The sequence below is a fragment of the Euleptes europaea genome, chromosome 7 (assembly GCF_029931775.1).
Source record: "Euleptes europaea isolate rEulEur1 chromosome 7, rEulEur1.hap1, whole genome shotgun sequence".
In the NCBI taxonomy this organism is placed as follows: Eukaryota; Metazoa; Chordata; class Lepidosauria; order Squamata; family Sphaerodactylidae; genus Euleptes; species Euleptes europaea.
Window position 1 is genome coordinate 15,210,934 of NC_079318.1, and position 27,905 is coordinate 15,238,838.

At 41.5% G+C, this 27,905-nt stretch overlaps 1 protein-coding gene across 2 annotated transcripts in view; it reads left to right on the forward strand.

Moving 5' to 3' along the window:
• ZDHHC14 (zinc finger DHHC-type palmitoyltransferase 14) overlaps positions 1 to 27,905 on the forward strand; it is an 85,910-nt gene that overhangs the window by 25,523 nt on the left and 32,482 nt on the right. For both annotated transcript variants that reach the window (XM_056852528.1, XM_056852529.1), the window contains exons 2-3: positions 14,898 to 15,058; positions 27,674 to 27,832. In XM_056852528.1, coding sequence (XP_056708506.1) covers positions 14,898 to 15,058; positions 27,674 to 27,832 — 320 coding nt within the window. The remainder of the gene's footprint in view (positions 1 to 14,897; positions 15,059 to 27,673; positions 27,833 to 27,905) is intronic.

Genomic DNA, 27,905 nt, shown 5'->3' on the forward strand with positions numbered 1-27,905 from the left:
CATTCTTTTTATAATTTGGGTTACTTATTGTTTATTACCTTGGAACTGTGGAACCATGAGGGAAGAGCTCGGATGCAAACTTCCTCCCTTCAGTAACCAGTATACCTGCAAAACCTACATGTATGGTGCATGGCAATTATTGTACATATTAGTTTATTTTCAGCTCAGTGTGAAGATCAGCATAATTTAAGTGAGTTTTACTAAGGGGGCTCATGCTTATTTGGCAATGCCTAATGAATGCTGCCGTAAGAGATTCAACATACACTGTTTGCTTCTATTTCCAGTCTCCATGAAAACATTTAAAACCCCCAACCTTAGCTGTTCCAAATATACCTTGTTTACCTGTAGAGCATACAAAACTGCATGTTTCTCAGTAAGTGAGAGGTTCGTTATGCAGTATAGGGCTAGTGTGAACTTTTGGGGGTCACTTTTTAAACACAATGAATTTATCCTATGGCTTTCAATAAATAGTTTCACCAGAATTCCAATTAATATTTACAGTTATCTTAGTAGACTGCCCAAGAGGAGACTGAATGACCACCAATGAGCTGACTTGCAAGGCAGTTTTATGTGATTTGCTAATCTCTCTTGTACAGCTCTGACAAGTTATCATTTAAGGGAGGATTTCTAACTTCCATAATAGCCATAGTTAGGGTCTTTTAGCTAAACAGTGTGCATTTTAAAATTCAGAATTCAGTTAGTGGTATTGTATGTTAAACCATCTTATTCAATTTGATATAATAGATTGTCATGATTTTTGAGTTGATAAGGGATGAAAAATGGTGTGATAAGCTGTCTAATAATTCACAGGAACAGATTCCTATTTTAGTGTTTCCATCTATTCAAGTTAATATTCAGTAGCGGTTGTAGATCTATACTTCTGTGAGTTTTCTATGAATGGTAGCTAGGTGTGTATTTTGGTTTCAAGTACTGTCCTTATATGAAGCACAGTGCATGCACTTTACAACTACTGTATTATCTGTATTTCTGCCCTACATTTTTAGTAAACATAATGAGCTTAATTATCCGACAGTATCCTCAAACAGAAGGCATGAAGTTGCCCCTTCCGCCTCTCTTATCAGTGTCTTATCAGCTTTGCTGACAGAAGAGAGAGAAGATTTTGCCCCCTTCTCCCTCCCCATCAGAGTCTTTCAGTCTGCACAACTGTTAGACCCTGAGGCTCACATGACCCTGGGAATAAATTTTATTGGGATTAGAAAGGACTGCTGGAGATATGAGGATGTGGGAAATCTGTCATCCTTGCATTTGCAGGCTGCAGAACCACCCCTGTTTGTGGACTTGATATGTTTTGCATTTGGAATACATATTATCTTGTTGCATGATTTATGCACACACGTAATGGGAGCATTTGATGGGAGCATTTGAGGATAAATCTACCTAGCACAGTTCTTGCCCGTTTCTAAATACTTTGTGGATCCAGGATCAAAATAAAATGTTTTACCTAGACACCTCAGTTTGTTTAGAATAGAAATGCAATGGAGGTGACACTGTGTTAACGATACTTTCAGGTTATTTATGATAATTACATCTGTGAGTTGGATATAACCAACATACATGTGATTTATCATGAATACTGGCAGCAACCTAATGAGCAAAATCATGTGACATGAAAACTATATCATAAACTGTTGATGTAAATTGGTTCTTGTAGGTTATCCGGGCTGTGTGACCGTGGTCTTGGTATTTTCTTTCCTGACGTTTCGCCAGCAGCTGTGGCAGGCATCTTCAGAGGAGTAACACTGAAGGACGGTGTCTCTCAGTGTCAAGTGTGTAGGAAGAGTAATATATAGTCAGAAAGGGGTTGGGTTTGAGCTGAATCATTGTCCTGCAAAAAGTATCAAAGGTAATGTGCTAACCATTGTCCTGTAAGTATCAAGCTAATGTGCTAATGAGGGTGTGGTATGTTAATATGGAACTATTGTATCTTGAAGTGATCTGTTAATGTGTGAAATCTAAAGCTAATCCGCATGGCTATTGTGGACTGTAATCTTTGTTAGTCTGGAGGTTTTCAGGACAGGAAGCCAAGCCTTATTCATTCTTAAACTCTCTTCTTTTCTGTTAAAGTTGTGCTGATGTTTATGAATTTCAATGGCTTCTCTGTGCAATCTGACAAAATAGTTGGTAGAATTGTCCAGTCTTTCAGTGTCTTGGAATAAGACCCTGTGTCCTGTTTGCATCAGTCTATGTTCAGCCACTGCTGATTTCTCAGGTTGGCCAAGTCTGTAGTATCTTTCATGTTCTTTTATTTTTATTTGTATGCTGCGTTTTGTGGTCCCGATGTAAACTTGTCCACAACTGCAAGGTATACTCCTGCAGAGGTGAGGGGGTCTCTTTTGTCTTTTGCTGATCGTAGCATCTGTTGTATTTTCTTGGTGGGTTTAAACACTGTTTGTAGGTTATGTTTTTTCAAAAGTTCTACGAAAAAATTCTACGAAAAGCAAAGCCCCCTGCTAGCAATATAACACGCAAGGAGAGAAACACCATCAAGACCCTCAATGCAGATCCAGAAATCATTATTCTACCAGCTGACAAAGGCAATGCCACAGTGATCATGAAAACAGAAGAATACAAAAAGAAGATTGAGGAACCTCTGGACCCTGCCACATACAAAAAACTAAAACGAGATCCAACTTGCAAAATTACCAGGAAAACTAGCATACTGATCAAGAATTCCACTCTTCATCCGGACACACACAGAAAATTATGCAAGACAGAAGCACAACCACCACGATTATATGGACTACCTAAAATTCATAAGGATTCTGTCCCACTCCCACCCATCGTGAGCACCATTGGTTCCCCAACATATGAATTAGCTAAATATTTGACCACCCTCCTACAGGACCACATTGGAAAAACCAGTTCTTACATCAAAGATTCAACTCATTTCATCAACAAAATCAGTCGTTGAGACTCAATCCACAGGATATATTAGTCAGTTATGATGTTGTATCCCTCTTTACCAAGGTTCCAGTAAAAGACACAATCTTATTGATTAACCAGATTTTTCCGGAAGATATAACAGCCGTATTTCACCATTGTTTGACAACAAGTTATTTCCTATGGGATAAAGAATTTTATGAACAGATTGATGGAGTAGGTATGGGAAGTCCTCTCAGTCCAGTAATAGCAAACCTTTACATGGAATATTTTGAAAAGACAGCATTAGAATCGGCACCTTACAAACCTACAGTCTGGTTCAGGTTTGTAGATGATACATTTACTATTTGGAGCCATGGTGAAGAAAAATTAATGGACTTTCTAAACCATCTCAATAATATCCATCCAAACATTCAGTTTACCATGGAAAAAGAAATTGAGGGTACACTCCCATTTCTTGATACCCTTGTCATCCGTAAAACAAACTTTCAGTTAGGTCACAAGGTCTACCGGAAACCAACTCACACAGATCGCTACTTACACAAAAACCCCAACCACCACCCCCGACAGAAAAGAGGAATAATCAAAACATTAATGGACCGGGCAAGACGGATCTGTGAACCACAGTTTCTCAAGGAAGAAATTAATCATCTAAATCACGCACTGCTAGCAAACAGCTATTCCAGAAATGAAATCAGAAGGGCCATTAAACCAAACAAAACTCAGGAAAAACAGTCTCCCATAGGAAAGGTATTCTTGCCATTTATTAAAGGAGTCACTGATAGGATGGAGAAACTTTTGAAAAAACATAACCTACAACAGTGTTTAAACCCACCAAGAAAATACAACAGATGCTACGATCAGCAAAAGACAAAAGAGATCCCCTCACCTCGCAGGAGTACATCGTATACCTTGCAGTTGTGGACAAGTTTACATCGGGACCACAAAACGCAGCATACAAACAAGGATAAAAGAACATGAAAGATACTGCAGACTTGGCCAACCTGAGAAATCAGCAGTGGCTGAACATGGACTGACCCAAACAGGACGCAGGGTCTTATTCCAAGACACTGAAAGACTGGACAATTCTACCAACTATTTTGTCAGACTGCACAGAGAAGCCATTGAAATTCATAAACATCAGCACAACTTTAACAGAAAAGAAGAGAGTTTAAGAATGAATAAGGCTTGGCTTCCTGTCCTGAAAACCTCCAGACTAACAAAGATTACAGTCCACAATAGCCATGCGGATTAGCTTTGGATTTCACACATTAACAGATCACTTCAGGATACAATAGTTCCATATTAACATACCACACCCTCATTAGCACATTATCTTGATACTTACAGGACAATGATTAGCACGTTACCTTTGATACTTTTTGCAGGACAATGATTCAGTTCAAACCCAACCCCTTTCTGACTATATATTACTCTTCCTACACACTTGACACTGAGAGACACTCCTTCAGTGTTACTCCTCTGAAGATGCCTTCCACAGCTGCTGGCGAAATGTCAGGAAAGAAAATACCAAGACCACGGTCACACAGCCCGGATAACCTACAAGAACCAATGAACTCTGACCGTGAAAGCCTTCGACAATATTTTGTAGATTTAAATCATCATAAAATTACCTTTATAGCAAATTAAATTTGCTATTATCTCACCTTTCAGCCCACCAATTTCAAGGTGACAGCTTATGGTCCCCTGTATATTTGTTTCACTGTCCTGATTATATATGAAATATTCTTCCTGTCTTGGAGATACTGCATGTGGCATTCTCACAGTTCTCTTGAGTTTCTGATGCTATACCTTGATTTTAGTGCTGTTTGTGTCAAGTGCAGTGTGTCTAACATAATGAAGCTGGCTTATTCTAGGAAAATAATGTTTTAATATGAACAGCTGATTTCTTTTCCTTTTGGCACAGGCAAGATGCACTGAAATTCATAGGGCAATGAAAAAACAAATCTGTTGCTTGAGATGCTTGAAATTGAACCTCATCAACATAACCAGTTTTCCGTTGCAAACGTGTAGCAAATATTTCAGTGTGGTCTTGAGTATAGCAGGCTAATATTTTCTTTCATAAATGTCAAAGGGCATTACGATAAGACTGTTCCATATGCACTTCTAAAATTCTGGAGTGTGACTGACAGATATCAAAGAGGAGCAGATATCAACCTTGCAGAGATACTTTTATTGATGCAACAAGGTATGCTTGACTGAATTTTTTTCTTTTATATAAGAAAGAGCTATTAAATGGCTTCTTGAAACAGAAACATACTCCTATTTTTCTGATTTTATTTTTCCTTTTTGTCTAAGCCCTCCTGTTTATTATGCATCTTATTGCTAGATCACCTGGAGAACAAAAATTATTACTCTTAAAAAACATATCTTTGTTCTAGTTTATGTCTGTGACATTGCAATTCTAAACATAATTACACCCTTCTAAGTGTTGAAGTCTGTCTACTTAACTCTGCTTAAGAGTTAATTGTTAATTCTATCACTGTAAGTAGCATGTTATGACTAAATTTGCCAGCCTTTACTGAATAGTGGCACAATGTGATTACATAGGTACTAGTGAATATAATGTAGCGTCACACATGTTAGACCCATAAATTGAATTATATAGCTTGTTTGTTTATTTGTTACGGCCAATGGCCAGCATAAAATTACAAAACAGTATAGGTATACACCGATAACTGAAGTGATAGAAAGTTGAATAAAATATCCTAAAATGGACAAGTTAAAATACATTTTTCAGCATATTAAAATACAAAAGAAAAAAGAGAAAAATACATTATACCATGCTTCACCCATCACTCATCTTCTGGTGCATCACAAAAAGTATAATGCTTTTTATTTTGAGTGTTCCTTTTAGTAATGGCCTTCCAACAAAATTTGGCTACATCGTAAGATATAGTGGGATTTTTATCCTCGAGCAGAAATTGAATGATTGAACTCTCATTGGTTATAGATTGATGTAAAAGGCCAAATTGTTGTAACCAGGGGTCGATTATAGTTCTTCTAAATTCCAGGTAAAATTCACAGCGTAATAAAATGTGTGCCAGGGATTCTTCCTCTCCCGCTGTACAGAAACATTTTCTCAGCTCTCTAGGTTGATTGAGTTATATAGCAATTTGATACTGGTAACATTTTCAGCAGCCAGAACATTATCCTTATAGATCTGAAGCTGAGATGGACTTTATGTGCAGTCAAGTTTAATCATGTTCAAGATCTAGAAATAGATTCTGATCTGTTTTGTCATCACTTAGGGCTAGGCCATGTTACTTTTTCAGTCTAAAAGCTGAATTTTTTTCTTCATTATGTTATCCCTTCAGTGTTCATTTCTTTATAAATTCACTGATGCAACCATTTATGAGTAAGTCTACTGCCTTTAAAATATGTTTTGGCTTATTTGAAATCTGACATAATGCAGAATGTCACAGAAAGCAAGCAGCTCAGTTTTCTTGAGATTACTTTTGTCTTGACTAAATTCAAATAAGCATTCTTTTAAAAGACAACACACCTTGTTCCTCCACATTGTAAAGCTGATGTACAGCTTATGAATTACTTAGAGGTAATTTGATTACCTCAGAAATGCCTTCACTTGGCCAAGTTCCATGTTAATCAGGACCAACCTGTTTATTTGATTGTGTTATTGTAGTTCGATATTTTTGTAAATTGCTATTGGGTCCCTTTTTTGGAAAAAGCGGCATCTACATGCCATAAATATCTATTTTTAAAGTCTCAGAAACTTATTTAAGGATCATTCATGTGAAGATCTGGAACTTCTATGCTGGCAATGAATCTCTGTTAAGAACACTTACTGTGATAGGAATCCATAAGACATGGGCAACTCACATCATCAGTACTTGCACAATAGCATGGAGCCTGATCCTGCAGAAGCAGCGGAGTATAGCTAAAAACTATACGAGGTAGGTGAGGTTTGATTGTAGTTCACTGTACAAATTATTTATTTATTTAGATGCTACACTACTACTTTTGCTTTTGTGTCTTTTTGTAGGGGATGAAGCTGTCATCTTCACTGAGACACACATGGGGACAGACAGGCTTGTGTGGTTTTCCCCATTGCAGGTGTGGCTGTTGATATAGTGCAGTGAAAACGGCTTCCACCTGACGCATTTTCCCACAGATTCTCTCTCCCAGTCCCCTAGCAGTAGCTGTCTCCCCTCCCCCTGGGCTACTAGAGATTTTTCAAATTATTTTTTAAATTGAGAATTTAATATTGTTATATCAGTATACTATTATAACTAGTTATAGCAGGTTCTGTGCATTCCCAGTATTGAATTTGTAAAAAGTCTCTAGCTCCTTTTGTTGCAGAGATATGCCTTTCCCCTCATATTTCTGCAACGGAAGGGCTAGAGACATACTTTAAAAAAGTAAGCTGGAAATTCACCGAACCTTTTACACTTTAATATTATTATAGTGTATACCTATAATGATGTGAAGTTGCTGATTAAATGGCAGCCATTTTCCTGACCCTGTCCATGTAGCAGATGTTTCCTCCCCCACCAGTGGAGGATTTGTTTGCTTTTAATCCTGGCTCTACTGCAGTCCTTCCCAAAACTTCACAGCAAAGCAGGTTTGAGAAAGGTCAGAGAAAAGATGGGAAAACACCGGAAGGTGTATGAATGCATCATGATGGAAGGATTTCCAAGCTCCTGTTTCCCATTGCTACTCCTGTGGCTAGTGGGAGAAAACAATGTTTTAAAAAAGTCATTTACAATGGTGTGATGTCACTTCTGGGTTTTCCCCAGAAGTGATATCAGTCAGCTCTAGAAATTACTGGTTTCACCATAGACTTTTCAGCAGTTCCTCGAGAGTTGTGATGTCATGTCATTACCCCCATGCCCTTTCCAGACTCCTACCAGTTGCCATACCATGCGTAGCAACCCTGAATGACTCTGTGGGTTATCAGGGGGAAAACCCTTCCCAACAGCACTGAACCCAGGGCAGGTAACTTGTGTGGAAATAGCCACAGTTTGTAATTGACCAATGACAGAGCTGCATGCATAGTATAAAGTGATCTTACGGAGGTTTTTTTGTTTTTGCTTTTTGGCATGTAGACACTTCATCTAAGTAGGAGGCAAAATAGACCCATCTAAACAGGAGGGTTATCATAGATTACTATACCAAGAAATACACATTTGAAACATTGGTGCAGATTTTAAAAATCTCAAATATTCCTAAATTCTGTTAATTTCATTGAGATTTGGGATTTAAGAGTACAACATTTTCTGTGGGAAGTGTTCTGCTACTTCAGGAGAATAGTAATGTAACAGATTAATGATGACCCTGGTCAGTTGAACAGCCCAGTTTACATTATACTATTTTTATAAATGCACATGGCATTCTTTGCCATCTGAAGCACAGCATTAGAGAACCAGACTATGATTAGGGAGATCCAAGATTAAATCCCTATTTAGCCTTTAAATTCACTCTGTGACCTTTGGATAGTAACCATCTCTCAACCTTATCTATCTCACAGGCGAAAACTATGAGGTAAAGCCAGGGGAGGGAACCTTATTTATGCTGTTCTGAGCTCTTTTGATGAAATGTGGGATAAAAATGTGATGTTTGTAAATTATGGTCATTCAACAATGATTATGTGATCCTGTGAATGTTTACTGTGCAATCAAGTTTTTAGATTTTGACTTGGGAACAGAACCAAAGATTGATCAGGACAAGGAAACACTAAAAGAAATCAAGTTTATTCTCTTGGAGGTGAAGAATGTCCTGACAAATTTACAGGTAGTTCCTCTCATCAGATGTGGAGGCAGAACTAATTTCCAGCTTCGTATCTGCAATAGTGGGTATAATAACCACTCGGTCAGCATTTCCTGCCTCAATTAGGAGAGCAGGGTTCTGGGCGAGCTGTGTCTTTGATGGTATTTCTCTGGGTATTGTGCCCACCATTGGAGAGAAGTTGGAAGTTAGCCCTGGCTCGAGATACATTGGGGGGAATCATGCCTCAATGAAGTCACCTTTCTTACCTCCAAGGAGGAGTAGCAGTAAGTCCAATGTTCCATTCATTGCATTACTTTGCCATCTACAGTGCCATACTAAGCAAATTGATACCCTTCTGAAGCCATTGACTATGATGCTTAGAAAGGTATCACTTTGCTTAGTATAGCAGTGCTAGTTATCTAGATTCTGTTTGTAACCAACCATTTTCTGATGGAATACTTCCTCTTCTTGAACACTGTTGATTCTGAGCTTGATGTCAAGCTCCTATAGCAAAGCTGTGGTGGAAAGTAGGTTTGGGGGCCAACTCAGCAGAAAAATAAATGAAATCTCAGACTTGCCAACACTGATATTAGTACTTGACTTCAGACTCTAATGGACTCTAAGAATAACTTTAGAAACTATGAGAACAAAGAAGGAGAAGTCTATTAAAACAAAACCTTGGGTAATACATTTGCTTGTTGTGGCAGGATTGTAAACTGTTATAATTTCCAAAATAGAGATTAGATGAATCTGTTAAAGTTTGGCCTGGAGATACCAGATTAGTGCATAGAAACATCTGGCAAGTATATGTCCCATAGTTATGATTAGTGTGTTCTTTTTGGCTTGGATGATGTTTACTTTTTAAAATTAGCGTTGTATATATTCTGCACATATGGTCCATTTCCTATTATACAAAACTTGACCTGTAGACTAAGCATTCTGCTAGGATTTCAAACATTTGACAACATTTATAAAATAATTATTTGCATTTCCCATCTACTGTCTGAAGGATGAGCAATTCTGACAGAAATAGAATATTCTGCTAACAAGGAAAATCTCCAGTTGCAATTAGGGAGATAATTGGCCATATCCAAATATGATATAATTGCTAATCACAGTGTATTTAGTGTTTGTTATTTTCAAAAAACAAAAATAAGGCAATCTCTCTTATCCTACAAGCAAAGTGGTATTCTTAGTCTGCATTGGCATAGAACTTCATGGGCTGCAACAGATTCCACTTATCCAGATCTGAAGAAAATAAAAAAATGTTTAAAGCTGCTAATGTTGTGACTGAGTAACCACATTCAGATACCCAAGCTACACGCATACCCAAAGAAGCCGCTTGTCAGTGGCCCCAACCCCCACTTCTCTCTTTAGCATCAAGCAAGCAGGCATACACACACAAACATTCCAAAGGCTGACTCCCCTCTTCCCTCCTCCTTTTCTGATACTTTCGTTTCTCCGTGCAAAGGAACAATAGAGTCCCATTGTCTATTGTAGCAATGCTCACACAGGCGGGGTAGAAACTATGACGTTGCAGTGACAAGCTACATCGAATGTTGTTTGAAATGTCAATTGTCTATATAACCGCTTGTATTGACCCCCCCTCTGTGTGACCAGACTGCAGAGCTCATTAGTCTGCTTTCTGGGATCACCCGGTTTCTGACTTCATTGGCCAATAAAGCAAGCCGTGACAGCTCAACCCAACCTCCTTGTCCTCATTGACTCCATTGGACTCTATGTAAATGAGGGCATCACATCACTATTAAAATGGATAAGATTATTCTATGTCTGCTAGTTAGAGCCTGCTTTTTCTAGCTGTTAAGCTGTAGGAATAAATTAAGCTAAGAAGGAGAGCTATAGTGTCTTCTGCTATACATTCACTTCTCCATAAAATATTGGCTTGATTCATAGTTTTGATTTCGTAGTAATTGCTGAACAAATAATAGCTGAAACTTATTAGTGAAAATAACTGAATTTTTAATGAAATAGTCAATGAGAATGTTTGAAATTTTACAGAATGTGGTTTAAATGTGTCTTAAACTAGGTATTTTTGTAATGTAAATGAATCATTTCTCATATATGATATAAAAGTTATCATTCCGTAGTGCAATGTTTTTTGTAAATTATATGTATAAAAGTGGAAACCTGCAGCAAAGATCTCTTGCTTTTTGGCCTGGTGTAGATGATTTCCCAGTGTCTTAATCATGTTTAAGAGAAGAGATTGGCAACATGCCCTATGAGTCCTGCCACTTCCTCCCATGCAAATTCATCTCTCCTTTTCACTGTTAGCCAGCATGCTGATTACACCAATTTAAAGCTAAATATGTTGGCTATGAACCGTCATTGGAAACTGGGGTTTGAACTTGGTTTGTAAACCATGTTTAAAATTATGGTGCTTGTTAACCAAGTGGAAACACAGAGTAGCACATGGTTAAGGCTGAAAATGGGAGGGAGTCATAGAATCATAGAGTTGGAAGGGACCACCAGGGCCATCAAGTCCATAATGCAGGAAATTCACAACTACCTCCCCCCTCCACACCCCTAGTGACCAGAAGATGGCCAAGATGCCCTCCCTCTCATCATCTGCCTAAGGTCACAGAATCAGCATTGCTAACAGATGGCCGTCTAACCTCTTCTTAAAAACCTCCAGGGAAGGAGAGCTTACCACCTCCTGAGGAAGCCTGTTCCACTGAGGAACCGCTCTGTTAGAAAATTCTTCCTAATGTCTAGACGGAAACTCTTTTGATTTAATTTCAACCCGTTGGTTCTGGTCCGATCTTCTTGAGCAACAGAAAACAACTCGGCACCCTCCTCTATATGACAGCCCTTCAAGTACTTGAACATGGTTATCATATCCCCTCTCAGTCGTCTCCTCTTCAGGCTAAACATACCCAGCTCCTTCAACCTTTCCTCATAGGACTTGGTCTCCAGACCCCACACCATCTTTGTTGCCCTTCTCTAGACACGTTCCAGCTTGTCTACATCTTTCTTAAATTGGGGTGCCCAAAACTGAACACAGTACTCTAGTTGAGGTCTAACCAGAGCAGAGTAAAGCGATACCATCATTTCGCGTGATCTGGACACTATACTTCTGTTGATGCAGCCCAAGACTGCATTTGCCTTTTTAGTTACAGCATCACACTGCTGACTCATGTTCAGTGTTTGGTCTACTAAGACCCCAAGATCCTTTTCACACACACTACTGCTCAAACAAGTCTCCCCCATCCTATAATTATGCATTTGATTTTTCCTACCTAAATGCAGAACTTTACATTTGTCTTTGTTGAAGTACATTTTATTAGTTCTAGCCCATTTCTCCAGCCTGACAAGATCATCCTGCATCTTGGCTCTGTCTTCTACCGTATTTGCTACCCCTCCCAATTTAGTATCATCTGCAAATTTAATAAGCATCCCCTCTATTCCTTCATCCAAATCATTTATAAAGATGTTGAACAACACAGGGCCCACCCTTGGATCTTGGATCACCCGGTTATGACTTCTTGGCCAATAAAGCAAGCTGTGAAGCTCACACCAGCCTCCTTGTCCTCATTGACTCCATTGGACTCTATGTAAATGGGGGAACACATCAACAGTAGATCAGAGCTTGTTCCATATCCCTTTGCTATGGAAGTAAGGATGTTGGCTATTAAGGTACAGGGCCCTCACTGCTGTTGCCCTAAGGCAGGGGTGGGGAACCTTTTTTCTGCCAAGGGCCATTTGGATATTTATGACATCATTTGCGGGCCATACAAAATTATCAGCTTAAAAATTAGCCTGCTATATTTGGTCAAATATTTAGCCAAGAGACACGACCAGAGATGGCTTGAATTGTCTGCCATGTAGAGCGACTTGCTTTTGAGCTCTGCCGTCCCCAGCTGGGCCCAAGAGATTCAGGCAGGGCAGCATCCTTCTGAGCTAGAGATAAGCCAGGACCCATGGAGGGCCAGACCAAATGATTTCGCGGGCCTTATACGGCCCCCGGGCCTGACGTTCCCCACCCCTGCCCTAAGGCTTTAGAATACCCTCCTAATTGCTTCCTCCTTGTTCTTTCATAGAAAGGATGCCAATCATTCTTATACTGGAGGACATTTAGCTGTTTGGATTTGCTGTACTGTTCTGAAGTGTTTCCTTTTAAAGCTACCTTTTTATGAGTTAGTTGTTTTAATGTGGGAGTGTAATTACGTACATGTTATTAAGAGCTACCTTGTGCTGAGGAAAAATGGGATTAAATATTTTAAATAAATCAAACTATTATCTTAAAACAAAGTTTGTGGCGGGTGGGAGTCTTTTCTTGTCTGGTTCCATAGTGAATTGGTTCAGAATTAAATACACGTTCCTGTGATTACTTATGAGAGAAAATCTTAAAACAAATGTCACAGTGAATCACTGAATATAGTGACCATTGCACATTCTTTGAACCTGTACAAAAAGATTTGCAGGTGTGCTAGTGAATCCTGACACAACGTAAACCAGAAATTTTTGTGCAATTTTGATAATTTTAGCTTTATTACAAAATCTAGTATATAAACAGGATAATATAAAATTCAATTGTAAATAACAGTGTCTAAATTTGTACAGCAGGAATACCATTCAGAATCCATATCTTCTTTCTGTGCAGGCTTGTCATGGAATATAAAACACTAAGGATGTTCTTTTCTTTTGAGGCCAATTATTATATTTTAAATCTGGTAACAATAAAATATTGCTCATGGAGAAGTGCTAGTATGCTTGACTGAGACCACCTTTGTAGATCATGTGTGCAAGTGCAGACTTTATGACTTGTACCATCAGGAAAAAAGACTGAAAAATAAAATTGGGGTAGGATACAGTATATTTTAATCACACTTGCATATAAATAGAGCATGAAAAGATAAAACTTTGAATATATCTTCTTATTGATTTTTGCATATAATAGTCCTTCATTTTAATATATATAAAACATTTTACTTTGGTGTCTGCTTTTGAGCAAATTGGAAGGAAGCAAAAAGCAAACTTTCTTGTTTAGATTATATCCCCACCCTACCCATGTTTATTTGAACAATTCAGACATAATGACAATGATCTCGTAATGTCATTGCAAGATCAGGCCTTGGAAGTCCTCAGACTCATGCATGCCCTCCCCATCCATCTTCTTCACAGCTTGGGAGCTGAAGACTTCCTGTCCATTGTGTCCATAGCACAAACTATGGTGTTTTCTTGTCTACCAGCCAGGAATGCAAACTAGATTTAAGTTCTTCTTGTCTGAATACAGCCAGAATCTCTCTGGTCGTTTATGCATGGGAGTTTTACCTGAGGTTCGTTGCTCGGTGGACCCACACTTTCCTATTGGGAATCTATGCACCAGTAGTCTCCACCCTCGAATCAAGAAACATTTGAGTCCCTGCCCCTTGAAATTCTGCTTTGTAACTGGCTGTAGTGCCTACAGTGAGAGGAAAGTCCCCCAGCCCAGAAACCTGATTGCTCTCTAAAGGAAACGGGAGGGGGGGAACACAAGCCTCGTTTATAAAATCCTTTCTTCTGCTTAGAAAGAACTCCCAGGACGCATTTTAATGCCCGCCCCTTGACATGGTGCTTTGCAATTGGCTGTAGTGCTGTCTATGAGAAAAACGTCACTCCCCCAAGCTTCTATGTCCCACGCTTTGCCTTATGCATGGGGATTTCACATGGGCTTTGCTCAGGAGAGATGGAAGAATTGGGTTAATAGAGGTACGGGAAGTCCCGGGATTTGTGAGGGCTGGCAGCGAGGTCATCTCTAATGGATGGGAAACAGTCACAACTCCAAGGAACAACTGAGACAGACGGGGAGCGACCATGAGTGAAAGTACCCATGCATAAATGACTTCTGACCCTCCAAGATAAAAGTGTAGGAAGGGCAGGCTGAGCCTGATTTTGATTTCTCCTTGTTTACAGTTTTCTAGGGGGAGAAAGGAAATTATGCTACATGGAGGAATATCAAATAATATAATATCAAATATTTTTGAAGTAAAGTTGGAGCTATGCTGTTTATGTGTTTCAGGGGAAAAATCAATCCTCTGATACATTATTAGCTGGAATAGATTTTAAAACAAATCTTTTATTCACTTAAAAGATTTAGATGCTTTTGTTGTTATCATGAAGAATTTGTGGGATTTACATTTGAGCAATGCAGTAGCTCCCCACCTCCCAGCAATACAAATAGAGGAACTGATTTTTATGGTATTATATCACGGATAGTATTACACTTATGTTTTTTCCCTATTTTGCAGTTGTCCATATTTATCAGATCAGATTACACCTGCTATTCCTGCGGTAGGCGCAGTTCTATTCTTTTTTGTGATGGGGACCTTGCTACGTACTAGCTTCAGTGATCCTGGAGTCCTGCCCCGTGCAACGCCAGATGAAGCAGCAGATCTGGAAAGACAAATAGGTAACACAGAAGGTCTGTCATTGTCCCTTCACTTTCTTTGTAAGTTTGTGTGTTGTATGGCAGCACCATCCATTTTTTTTTTAAGAGGAATGGATTGCGTAATTTTACAATTATGGAACAGTGATAATCTGTGGAACCTAATCTGAACTGGATTTTCAGTTTTGATTTAGAACAGGGGTGGGGAACCTTTTTTCTGCCAAGGGCCGTTTGGATATTTATAACATCATTCGCGGGCCATACAAAATTATCAACTTAAAAATTAACCGACCAAGCTCCAAGCAGGCAGCTGCCCCAGATGACCTCCCCCGGCACGGGCAAGCAGGCAGGCAGGCATCCAACCGGTGGCGAACTCGCCCACCTGGCAGCACAGGATGGTCTGTTGCACCAGCCGGGCATAGCTGTCCAGCCGCATGCTGGAGTTGCTCCTGCTCCACATGGTTGGGGCTGGATTCTGCAGCCGGCTCCTGCTACCTCCGCCTGCAGGAATGAAATGAGGACACACTGGCTAAGAACTCCCCCCCCCCGCACATTCTGGCCCTGCCCCTTTTAACCCCTTTATTGTTGCCACTTCCACCCCCAGCCCTCTTGTAGTACAGAAGGAATACATTTCTCCACCGCCCGGGTGGGAAAGGGTTAATACAGTTTCTTGGGCGGTCCTAGCAGCTCCATAGCTAACGACTCTTCTGCAAGGGGGAAAAAGGTTCCTTTTCTCGGCAAAACAAACTCACATCCGCCTTGAATAGAGGCTATTCTTGTCTGCGGGAGGGGGTGGATCGCCAGTCTTAGATCCTTCTGAGCTAGAGATCTGCCAGGACCCACAAAGAGCCAGACCAAATGATTTCACGGTCCTTGAACGGCCCCCGGGCCTGACGTTGCCCACCCTGATTTAGAGGATAGTGCTGATTTGCACAAACTATAATTTGTCCAGTTTGGATGTAACGGGGCACTTTGCATTTGATGAACCTAGAAGTTATGGAGGAAATTGGAGTGTGCAAGAGTAGAGAGGGGAAGTATCCAAGCCAAGGCATGTCTTCAAATGTCCAAACCATGGGTTGGTTGTTAAGTATGAACCAGGTCAGTATGATATCTATATACATAAACTTTATACAATAATAAATCCCTACTGCAGTCCAAGCTCTGCTCACGACCTGTGTTCGATTACAACAGAAGTTGGTTTCAGGTAGCCGGCTCAAGGTTGACTCAGCCTTCCATCCTTCCGAGGTCGGTCAAATGAGTACCCAGCTTGCTGGGGGTAAAGGGAAGATGACTGGGGAAGGCACTGGCAAACCACCCCGTAAACAAAGTCTGTCGGGATGTGACGTCACCCCATGGGTCAGGAATGACACGGTTCTTGCACAGGGGACCTTTACCTTTTTTTTACTCTGTCATTAAGTGCACTGGTTGACCTTGCAACAGCTACTGTTTGTCAGCCTAACTATGTATGCTACTATGAGCTCTTTGGAGAAAGGGAGAGATAAAAATATAAAAAATCAAATCACATCCATTTTTTGGAAGCAGCATTATTGAAGGAAGAGAAGTAACAGTGTTCCCAGACAAAATGGTAAGAAAACACTGATTCTCTGCTTAGCTGCCCTTCTTTCTCCACGCCAAATTGCAGATTGTGTTTGTGACAGGCTATTTTGATAAGCCATTTGCCAAGTCAGTAGAGCTTTGCTTTGTTTTGTGTTTTAAACTAGACAAGAACAGAGTAGTTGTGTGGATTTGCCTTTGAGATTTTGCCTTTGAGATGTGAGGCCCAGTTGTATTGTTTAAGTAAATATCAGTTTAATGTTTCTTGCATTGGGCCCTCAACTTGTATGTTTGGGATGCTTCCACGCCCATTTTTATTAGTAGAACTCTGAGTTGTCAAAGTTTTCAGACATTCTTACCATCGTGGAGATGGTTACGGGCAGCCCAATCCTGAGGGGGGTATGGATATGTGGTGGCTAGGAGTGGCGCAGGCACGCTGCCTCCTGTGAGGCTTCCCAGCCACAAAGGAAATAAATAAAAGAAAAGAAAAATGAAAAATGGCGAAAATTGGGTTTAGCGAGGCTATGCCACTTATTTTGGCGGCGTAGCCACACCGCAGCGCAAAGGGGTATTCCCAGGATGACAGGGGTCTGGAAGCTGACTAACCTCAGCTCCATACCTGAGAATGACATGGGAACGCCCCACCCACACCAGCTCGGGCTTTCCCTTCTGGGATTTCCCTGCTGGCGTGGCAGCAATGGCGGCGGAGGCAGGCACAGCTCTGTGGTTCCCTGCGCCTGTATGTTTGCCCCCATGCCGGCGTCCATGCCACTTTGCACCATGGTAAAGTCACACAGATGCTGGCACGGGATCACACTGGCTCCCCCCCCTTAGGATTGCAGCCAATGTATATTTGGGCTTTAATTTATTTTGCAGTAAATTAGGTAGGTACTGCCTTTGATGCCTTATCAGGAATTTCTCTTGGCATTGAACAGTAGTCCACTTCAGATGAGATTGAGTACAACACAATATTACCACTTGTTATGTATTGCCTTCCAGACCTAATTCAAAGTGTCATTTTGAGTATGTGGAGATTTAATGATTTGATTCTAATATATGCAGGAAATGCCCACTTGAGGTTATCTATTGTTGCACTAATGTTAGAAAGCAAGAGTACCTAAGGATACATTTTAGTGGCCTCGTGGCAGCTGAAGAATACTCTGTCTAGAATGATTGAGGATTTAGCAATATATATATTTTCTAAAGTATGTTGAGATCTTTTATTTACTTTTTTTGTTGCTATGGTAAAACTGAAGAGAGTTACTTAGTTACAATTGATATACTGGTGGCATGCCTTCTTTAAGGACAATGACCTAGCAACTATGAGCTACACATTATTGCTACCTTAAAGAATAATTACTACTGTGTTTATTTGATTTAAAAGATTATGCTGTATACAGATCTGCCTCAAAGACTGGAAATTGCAACTAGTACCAAATTCAGGAACTCACATTCTTTTTGGGGGTGTTCAAGTTATAAATGGCAGATATACCTCTATAGGATCTGGGGAAGTCTGTATTTTAATAGTAATCTTAGAGAATGTGTTTTGCATGTTAAATTTCAGCCACTGGTAACCCCAGATGAATGATCTCGAGTAGAAGGCCTGGAAATGAACTTCTGCCAGAGAGTGGCTGCCAGTCAGGGTAGAGCATACTAGGCAAGATGGACCAGTGGTCTGACACTATAAAGTAGCTTAATAGGAGAGAGAATTTGCTTCAGGTTCCCTTACAAGAGTAGTCCTGTTACAGGCAGCTGAGCTTCATCCCAGCTCAGCAGAAAATTAAAAATATAACAAGACACATCAGGGATGAAAATGTGATAACATAAAATTGAAAAAAAGAAAAACATAGTCTTTTACATAGAAAGTAAAAATTAAACATAAGAATGGCAGAGTATAACTAAATACACATGGTTTGACATTCATAATTAGTCTTAACGGAATATGTTTGTTTATTTAGGCAATTTATTACCCTAATTTTCTCCATAAAGGGGACCCAAAGTGGATTACTGTGGCAGGCAGGTCATCTGGGTCCAGGGCCAACACCACAGGGGGGTGGCGGGGGGGAGTGGTTAGCAGCCATCCATGGGGACACCCAACTAGAAGCTGCCCATGGGGAGAGTGTGTCCTGACATGCATTCTGTGGATCCTAGCCTCCGCTGCCCTGGGCAGGGTGTGTGTGCCCATGGTCATGCATGGGCCTGTATGGACCAGCAGAGGAGGGGGATTGACGCTTTCAGTGAGGGGTCAATGGATGGGCAGGGCCTTAAAGTCAGTAATACGGCACACCTACGGGTGGCTGGTGGAGGAATAGAGGTTTGACACTTTGTAGCTGGGCTGGGTGTGACCACAACCCATCGGGGCCAATAAGGATGGTGTTAAAGAACTTCACTGGAGCCTGGTCTACTGATTTCTTTCAGTGGAAGGACCTTCCGTGTCTACTGCAGCCAGCTACCCTGCAAATAAGCCTGGAGACGCCCACCCTGCATTACAATTACAAAAACACCTAAATAAATATAGACAGACAACAATCTAAACAAACAAAATACAGATTTATGTATTTATTTACAGAATTTGTATTCCACCTTTCCGCCCTTACAAGGGCCATCAAGGCAGCTGACAATTTAAAACACACATAATAAAATTGCATTTTAAAACCATTAAAATCAACCCACCTCCCAAACACATATCATTAAAACGTTTAAAAACAGAGTTAAAATACAGACATAGAAACCATAAAAATATTGATTAGGATAGAGGGATCATTGAAGGAATGCCAAATGAAACAAAAGTCTGCAACAGAAGGGGACAGACAGATTTCCCTGGGAAGAGAGTTCTAGAGCTTTGATACCCTGACCAAGAAGGCCCTGTCCTGGGTTGCCACCAACCTAATCTCAGAAGGCAGGGGCACCTGAAGCAGGGCCTCAGAAGATCAGGCATATACATAAGAGATTAGGTGGTCCTTCAGGTATGTTGGTCCCAAACCATATAGGGCTTTGAAAGTCAACATCAGCACCTTGTGCTCAGAAACAAATTGGGAGCCAGTGGACATGGGACAAGGCTGGAGTGATATGCTCCCAATGACCCACTCCAGTCAAGATCTTTTCTGCAGTATTTAGTACCAATTGAAGTTTTAGAACACATCTTAAGGGCACTTATTAGAGCACATTGCAGTAATCTAATCTAGATGTAACCAGGTCATGCACCAAAGTGGCCATATCTTTTCTGCCCAGGAAAGGCTAACCAGTTGAAACTGGTAAAATGTACTCCTGGTCATAGATGCCACCTACTTATCCAACATTAGGCCTGGATCCAAGAGCACCTCCAGACTATAAACCTGTTTCTTCAAGGGCAGTGCAACCCCATCCACCTTAAATCCTAGGTCAAACCTTCTGCCCACCAGTAGCACTTCTTCCATCTTGTCAGGATTAAACTTCAGTTTAAATTTAAATAACCAAAGATGAGTTATTAAAAAAAATGATATCTATAATGTGAACATTTTGTGAAAAATTAGGAGCTGAAGCAATATTAAGCAACAGTGCCCACATCCAGGTATCTTTAAACTGCTTGAAAACAAAATAGCACATGCAGACTTCATTCCTTTACAGGTTAGATATTCTGAAACAATGTCTTACAGCCCGTTCCTGAAAGCTGCAGTGGCCGGAGATGGCGCTGCCACAGCGCCTCCAATGAGGTTTTGCAGCCGCTGCGGGGGGGGGGGGAATAAGGGTTTTTTTATTTTTTAAAAACTTGAAAATGGGAAAGACCCCACAGCAAGCAGCGATGCTTCTCCACCAAAAAGGTGGCATGGCAATGCTGTTGTGTTAGGGGGTATTCCCAGGCCAGAAAGGGTTAGGAAGCTACCTAACAGCAGCCCCGCCCCCCAGGACCGCCTCCCAGGATGCTGGACTTGTGCTGGGAGGACGCCAGTGGGAGGCCACACTGGTGTTCGAGGGCTGCACTGCCACCGCAGTCCAGAGGGGCTGGCGTTAGTGCTCCTACGCCAGTATCCGTCCCAGTTTGTACGGCGCAGGTGGCACGATTGGTGGTGTAGGGGTCATGTCGCCTCCTAAGACCATTCCGTCCCCCCCTTCAGGAATGCATTGTTATATTCCACCATAGAGTTTCTAGCAGTTCTTAGAGAGGTGCTACATCATGGCCAGGGCTTCCCATACATGATGTTACACCATAGTCCTGATGGCCATTTTTGGGTTTATTTTCTTCCTTCACTTCTCAGAGCAGCAGCTGGGGGATCCCATACCCCCACGGAGGGTGGGGGTGACTGGAATCCCTAGAATGGAAGTGTGAATCTTTTAAGTTTGTTTTTTTATCTCATTGCTTCTTTGGAATATCCAGGAGGTCCTTTTTTGTTTGTTTTTGGCAAACAGCAGAGGCTTTCAGATTGAGGATCTGACAGGGTGATTTAGCAATTGTCTACTCCAAAGGTTTGAGAGAAGAGAAAAGTGAAAGTTTGTCCTCTTGCAAGGTTAAGAATGTTTCCAATCAGTTATGTAAAATATACACACAGGATATTATTTTGATTATCGGAAATAGAATCCAAAATAACTTCACTAGGCTTGCCGTTTACTCATCTTTTGGCAAATGCTAACATCTGGTTATTTGGCAAGTTCCTTGAACACGTACACTGATAGTTATCTGATCTTAGAACATTGATATCAATAGTGAATGCAGTCTGATCTTCTTAGAAGCCATTACCTTTATATTTCAGCTTTGATTCAAGAACTTAAGGGGTTTTAATTTAATGAGTTCTTCAGTTTGGCACCAAGTGCTTCTGTTTGAATAGTTAATTGGTCTCATGTTATTGATGTAGCTTTGTTAGTAGTTGATGTAAATAAGTGTTATGCAATCTGATTAAGTTTATGCCCTGGCAAAACAAAGTGGCAAAAGTATCAGAAGCCTTCAGAAGTTAGCTATTCACCTAGTATACATTGTTTTGTTTTTAAAATCTCTACTAATTGGGGGACTGTTATCAAATTTTCCCTGGGGTATTCAGACACCTCAAAATACGCCATCCTAGCTACCCTTTATTTTTTTCTCACTTGGAGCCTCAGTGGGCAAATCTTTAAATTCCATTAACTTGCAGGAACGATTAGAGTGATTTTGTGATAAAGAAAAGCAGGTGTTTAAACAAGAGTATCAAGGGACAGTTTCACAAGGCCTGTGTGGTGGGAACAATTTTGAGTGTATATTGACAGCGTGTGAAAGTATTCCTTTCTGGTCTTAGAAAAAAGATTTTAGAAAAATATGGAGACAGTACCCGGGGCACATGGAATAGCTGCTGTCATAATGTCAGTCCACAAAAGCAGTGTATGTTGAAGGGTAGCCCCTGTTTCCTCCCACATTTGGCATCCTTATTCCACATTCCACTGCTGGATCTCATCTGGTACCATGATAGAGATGGGGCAGGTATGACCTAGGGGAGCAACAAGCTTGATGGAGGGCAGGTGAACACATGTACCTCCTTCACACATAGAATCATGGAGTTGGAAGGGACCACCAGGGTCTTCTAGTCCAACCCCCTGCACAATGCAGGAAATTCACAACTACCTCCCCCCACACCCCCAGTGACCCCTACTCCAGAAGATGGCCAAGATGCCCTCCATGTACAGTTGCTGCTGCTGCTTACAGAAGCAGTGCGCCTGCAGTTATGCTTGCAGCCTAACAGTAGCAAGGCAGTTCTGGAGAGTGATATTTTTCACAAGTGATGAGGGAAAATATGAATTCCTATGTCAATGCTGTCCACATTGGCACCAGGGTACACTGCGGAGGAGCTTTGTGGCTATAAAATGCCTTGGGCTGTCCCTGGGGTGGAGCATGCCAGCAGTCCTGCTATAAGATAAGCATTGCATTTTAACAGCAGCTTCAATTCTGAGCAGGTCTTAATAGGTGTCTCTGTAGCCCAGGTTGTGTGAGAAGTGGCAGAACCGAATTAAGCCAAGATTCCTTGTTTGCATGTAATGCAAAACCATAGTTAAGAGCACCTGGCAAATAAACCAATCAGATCCTGGTTTCAGATCTGATTTTAACAAACCAAAATAATATCATTTGAGGGCTGAGTTCACTATCAATAATGAAATTTAACTAACTAGTTTCATGCTACATCTGAACCGAGCCACTGCCTTTCACAGGGGATCCACAAATATTGGTTTGTCCTGCTAGCTAGCCTCTGTTTATGTTCACTGTCTTGTTTATTTTTATGTAAGCATTTTTACCTCGCTTTTCTCCTTAATGGGGACAGAAGCAGCCTACAAAGAGACCTAACTACAGCTTAAATGGGAAGATCATTTAAAAATACAGAAATACAGTTTCAGCAAATAGAAAGTACACAACATTCTGGGCTGATCCTCACTCAGCCACAGGCTGCGACCCAAGGGGCCTTTGGTTCTTGCTAAAAGGTGCGTGCCTCTGGCACTCCCAAGCTTATATACCAGCAGAATAGAGGAGAAACCAATTCAAGATGAGATCTGATTCAGCTGCTAGCAAGATGTTTCCCAGCTTCCTCCCCACCAGCATAAGTAGCATCATAAGCATAGAGAACTTGAGGGAGAACAAGGATTTCTTGCATTGTGGAGAAGAAGGGAATCTGTGAGAGAGACTCCTGCTATTTCTCCAAACCACAACTCAAGTGGGGAGAAGGGATATGTACGATTCTTTTTTATCAGAGGACCAGGGACAATCACCCCCAACAAGCTGACAAATGGATCTGTTAATGATTGATCTGTATATGTCATATAGAGGAAAGAAGGCTGAGGAATCTCCTATGGGAAGGGTCAGCCCAAACAACGAAACAAGTGGCTAAATTCTGTGCTGCAATATACAAGATCCGCCAGACAAAGCGGGGGCTTGGCAATCTAGCCTAAAACGGAAAATGTTATTATTAATTTTTTCAAATTTCAAATACCTTTATTGGCATAGTACAATCTGCAGTATATAAAAGGATAAAAGTTAGAGTAAAATAAAAACTATTAATTTGAGGTTTTTAGCTAATAGTAACTTGTTCATTTTATTTAAGAGTTATATATCCCATAGTTTTAGATACTGTATCTTTTAATTCTATTTTGTAATTGATATGAATATTTTAATGGCTTTGCTGTATTAATAAATCTGACTGACTGTATATGTCATGCTTTATCATAGTAGTGGAGTACTGAACACTTGTTGTTGTTGTTGTTGTTTTGTGCTGTCAAGTCACAGCTGAGTTTTGGAAAACGAGACGTTCAGAGGTGGTTTGCCATTGCCTGCCTCCGCATTGCAGCCCTGGTATTCCTTGGAGGCCACCCATCCAAATACTAACCAGGGCCAACCCTGCTTAGTTTTGGAGATCTTACAAGATCAGGCTAGCAATATTCCATAATGGCAGTGTTCTACTTCCAAGGCATATAATGACATAATTTAACATTTATTTTGTTAGATGGCTATATCATCATCCTAGGTACATTCTTTACATCCATATTTTTGATTAATTCTTAACATATTTGGCTATTTAAGGCATGATATATACTGGGTGTTCAGTAGGCATAAAACATTCTCATTTTTAAATAAATTGAGAGCTATATTTTTATCCATTACATTAATGATTCAATTTAAAATGTTTCTGTCCGTTCTTGCCAGAAATATAGTGTCACCTCAGTGTGTTTCTAAAGACAAATACAGGAATTTTGCTTCCTTTGATTTGGTTTTAATTCATGTCTATATGATGATATAATTACAAATATTCTAAACAGGTAAAATACCCCTAGAACAGTGATGGCGAATCTTTTAGAGACCGAGTGCCCAAACTGCAACCGAAAACCCACTTATTTATCGCCTAGTGCCAATGTGGCAATTTAACCTGAATACCACCCCCAGAGGGGGCCCAGAGGGAGAGGCTAGGGTTGCCAAGTTCCTCTTCGCCATGAGTGGGAGGTTTTTGGGGTGGCGCCTGAGGATGGGGTTTGGGGAGGGACTTCAGTGCCATAGAGTCCAATTGCCAAAGTGGCCATTTTCTCCAGGGGAACTGATGTCTATTGGCTGGAGATCACTTGTAATAGCAGGAGATCTCCAGCTAGTACCTGGAGATTGGCAACTAGTTCCTTAGTGTTTTCTCTCTACATATCAAGACAAATGGAAAGGTGTTTGGAGGATGGCTTGTGGGCACTTCAAAGGTGGAATAGGACTGCACGCCCCTCCGCCCGCACAGACCCAGAAGGCCCAGAAGACCCAGCCGGAGAAGCCACTGGAGGGAAAGAAAGAAGGAAGGAAGGAGGGAAGGGAAGGGAGGGAGGGAGGGAAGGAAGGGAGAGGGGGGGAAGGAGGGAGAGAAAGAAAGAAAGAAAGAAAGAAAGAAAGAAAGAAAGAAAGAAAGAAAGAAAAAGAGAGAGAAAGGGAGAAAGAAATGGAGCAAGGGAGAGAAAGAAAAGTAGGGAAAGAAAAGGACAGAGGGAGACAGAGAAAGAAAGAGGCCATTTATGCATGGGAGGTTTTGCCTTGGATTTGCCACTCTCCAGATGCACATTTTCCCCATCCGGATTCTCAAAACTCTGCATGGAGACTTACTGATGAGTTTTGAGAATTTGGATGGGGAAAATGGGCATCTACAGAGCAGCAAATCCAAGGCAAAACATCCCATGCATGAATGGCCAGAGACAGGAAAGCCTTCCCGCTCCTCTCTCTCTCTCTCACACACACACACACACACATACACACACCCCTCCTCCCTCAGCCCGCAGCAGAGAAGGGGCGCGCGCGTGCAGAACAGCCCGCAGCGCACAGGGTGCTGGGAGACCCTTCCCTTCCCGCGGAGGCTCAGCGTTCTGCCCCGCTGACAGCTGCCCCCGCCCAGCCTGGCCCGCCGCCAGCGAGGGAGGGGAAGGAGGCGCCCCAGAGCCTCCGCCTGACTTCCCGCCCCGCGGCTCGCCAGCCACCAGCCCTGCCACCGTGCCCTTCGGCTGTGCATGGGGCTAGGCCCCCCCGGCCACCTCCCACGTGCCTGGGTTGAGCAGCAGCAGGAGGAGGATCCCTCGCCCGGCTGGGCCTCGCCGCCACCGCCTCCACCCACCCCTTTCAGAGTGGAGCTCCGGTGGAAAGGAGGCCCGTCTGGCGCAGAGGGAAGGAAGGAGGGAGGGAGCCCAGCCTAGCTCACTGCCCCTCTCTGCCTGCCTGCCTTGCCCAGGCCCCTAAGCCCCCAGCCCGGAGGGGATCTCCCACCTGGCCGGCCTGCCCCAAGGGGGGGATGCAGCGAGAGGCGAGCAAAGTGGGGCAGAGGGCGCCTCCTTCGCGCCCACCGGCCAGCCACGCCCCTCTGCCCGCACAGGCCCAGAGGGCACCAGAGAAGCCGCCGGCCATGCCGAGTGTGGGTGCCCGGCTTCTGTTCCCCGCTCTCCCACCCGCCTGGCCAGCCGCGCACGCTTCCTCCAGCGGCGGCAATGGCGGCGGCTTCTGTGGGAGAGTCCGGGGGCCACTGCCAGTGATGTCGGAGATTCCCCACCCCTGAGCTACAGCCTCCCCATCCGGGGAGGGGCAGAGCCAGAAAGGCCAGCAGCTTGGAGGAACCATGCATGCCGGCAGAGAGGGCTACGTGTGCCGGAAGTGGCACGCGTGCCATAGGTTCGCCAACACGGCCCTAGAAGCTTTCTTTGTATACTAATGTCAGGAACTAAACAGCTGCAAATGTGTTCCTTGAATTCTGTCAAGCTAAAATATGCTTTCAATTTTATTAATATTTTATTCTATTTTAAATTTCAACAAGAGAGATGGACATAGCTTAAAGCAGATGCACCACATTTAATTTTTCCAGAGGTTTTTTTTTTAAGTTTAGATGGAGAGTGCTTACAAAATAAAAGTTTTTTTATTATCAAAGAATCTGCTGTGCCTCCACTATAATAGCAGCTCAAACTAAAAAACAAGACAAAACGCAATAACCTTTTTTTCCTGTTCAGCTTTCTAAACTGAGCAGTATTTCAGTCTCAACTTTATTCTTTGGCTACTAAAAATAATAACTGCTGATTTTTATAAAAGTTAGAGGAGAGGTTTGTTCCTGAGTTTTTCATATGAGAAAGAAATCTAAAAAACAGAATGTGGTACCTTTTATTGAACTGTCAAATATAATTAAAATAATATATTATACAGTAATTTTTCAACAGGCAGAATGGTATGCTAATTTTTGTAGTTAAACATGAAAATAATTTAGTTCATCTAACGTGATGTATGACATAACTGTGCAAAGTGGATCAATTGGTGCTTGAACAGTGCTTCTTTTTTCCTTGTTCTTATTGATCTTTTCCAGATGGTGACATATTTGTCCATTGCAAAAGCATAATTCTCCTACCTTACCAGTTTTACACAATAGGTTTTCACAATAGCAGTGTTTTAGCATTCAGCAGAATGATGTGCCATCACGAGGCAGTGGAATGGACTGTGTCATTTCAGATTACAGATGTGGGAACAAAGTTTGAATGCTTCCACACACATAAAACTTTAAGCTTGCATGGTAGGGAAGAAAAGTGCCACTATTTTTCTATTTGCAAGGTGTTTTTTTTAATATTTTTTTTAACATATGGAAGTATTTTGTGGGTGATCCACCACCAGCATTCTGAAAGCCACAAAGGTTAACAGTTTGTTCAACCACCTCAGGACCTTAAATATTCATTCTCCTGCAAATGTAGGTCTAGGCTTGCTTATATGAACTGGGAATTTGCCCTGTTTGTTGAGGGCAAGCTGCTGGTTTTTCCCCTTACATTGGTCAAATTCAAAGGAAATGTGGGAATGGATATATTTGTGTTTGTCATCTGTCTTGTTAGCACTGTGCTGTCTGGAGAGGGTGAGGCTTGGGATGGTTGTAAACCTTTTAAGTCTTATATATTTTCCAACGAAGTCCCTTGATTTACATGAGGACTTTTCAAGAATGGATGTATTGATCATTTGGGGGGTTATGCATTGTCCTTTTAATTATTATCATAGATTTTAAAGGATAGTTTAGAGTTCTTTTACATATTGTAGAGCTGAGTAAAAATTACAGTGAGATGCATATCTCAAACACAGCAGAAGAGAATTTAATAGTACAACTTTTTCTTTATTTCCACATTTAGATATTGCAAATGGTTCCAGTTCAGGAGGGTACCGTCCACCTCCCAGAACAAAAGAAGTCGTAATTAATGGGCAGGCGGTAAAACTGAAATACTGTTTTACCTGCAAGATTTTCCGTCCACCTCGTGCCTCACATTGCAGCCTTTGTGATAACTGTGTAGGTGAGTACAGCAATAAATACTTGCTATGTAGGGTTCCATATCCATTCAACTATTTTCTAAGGCAACCATTCTT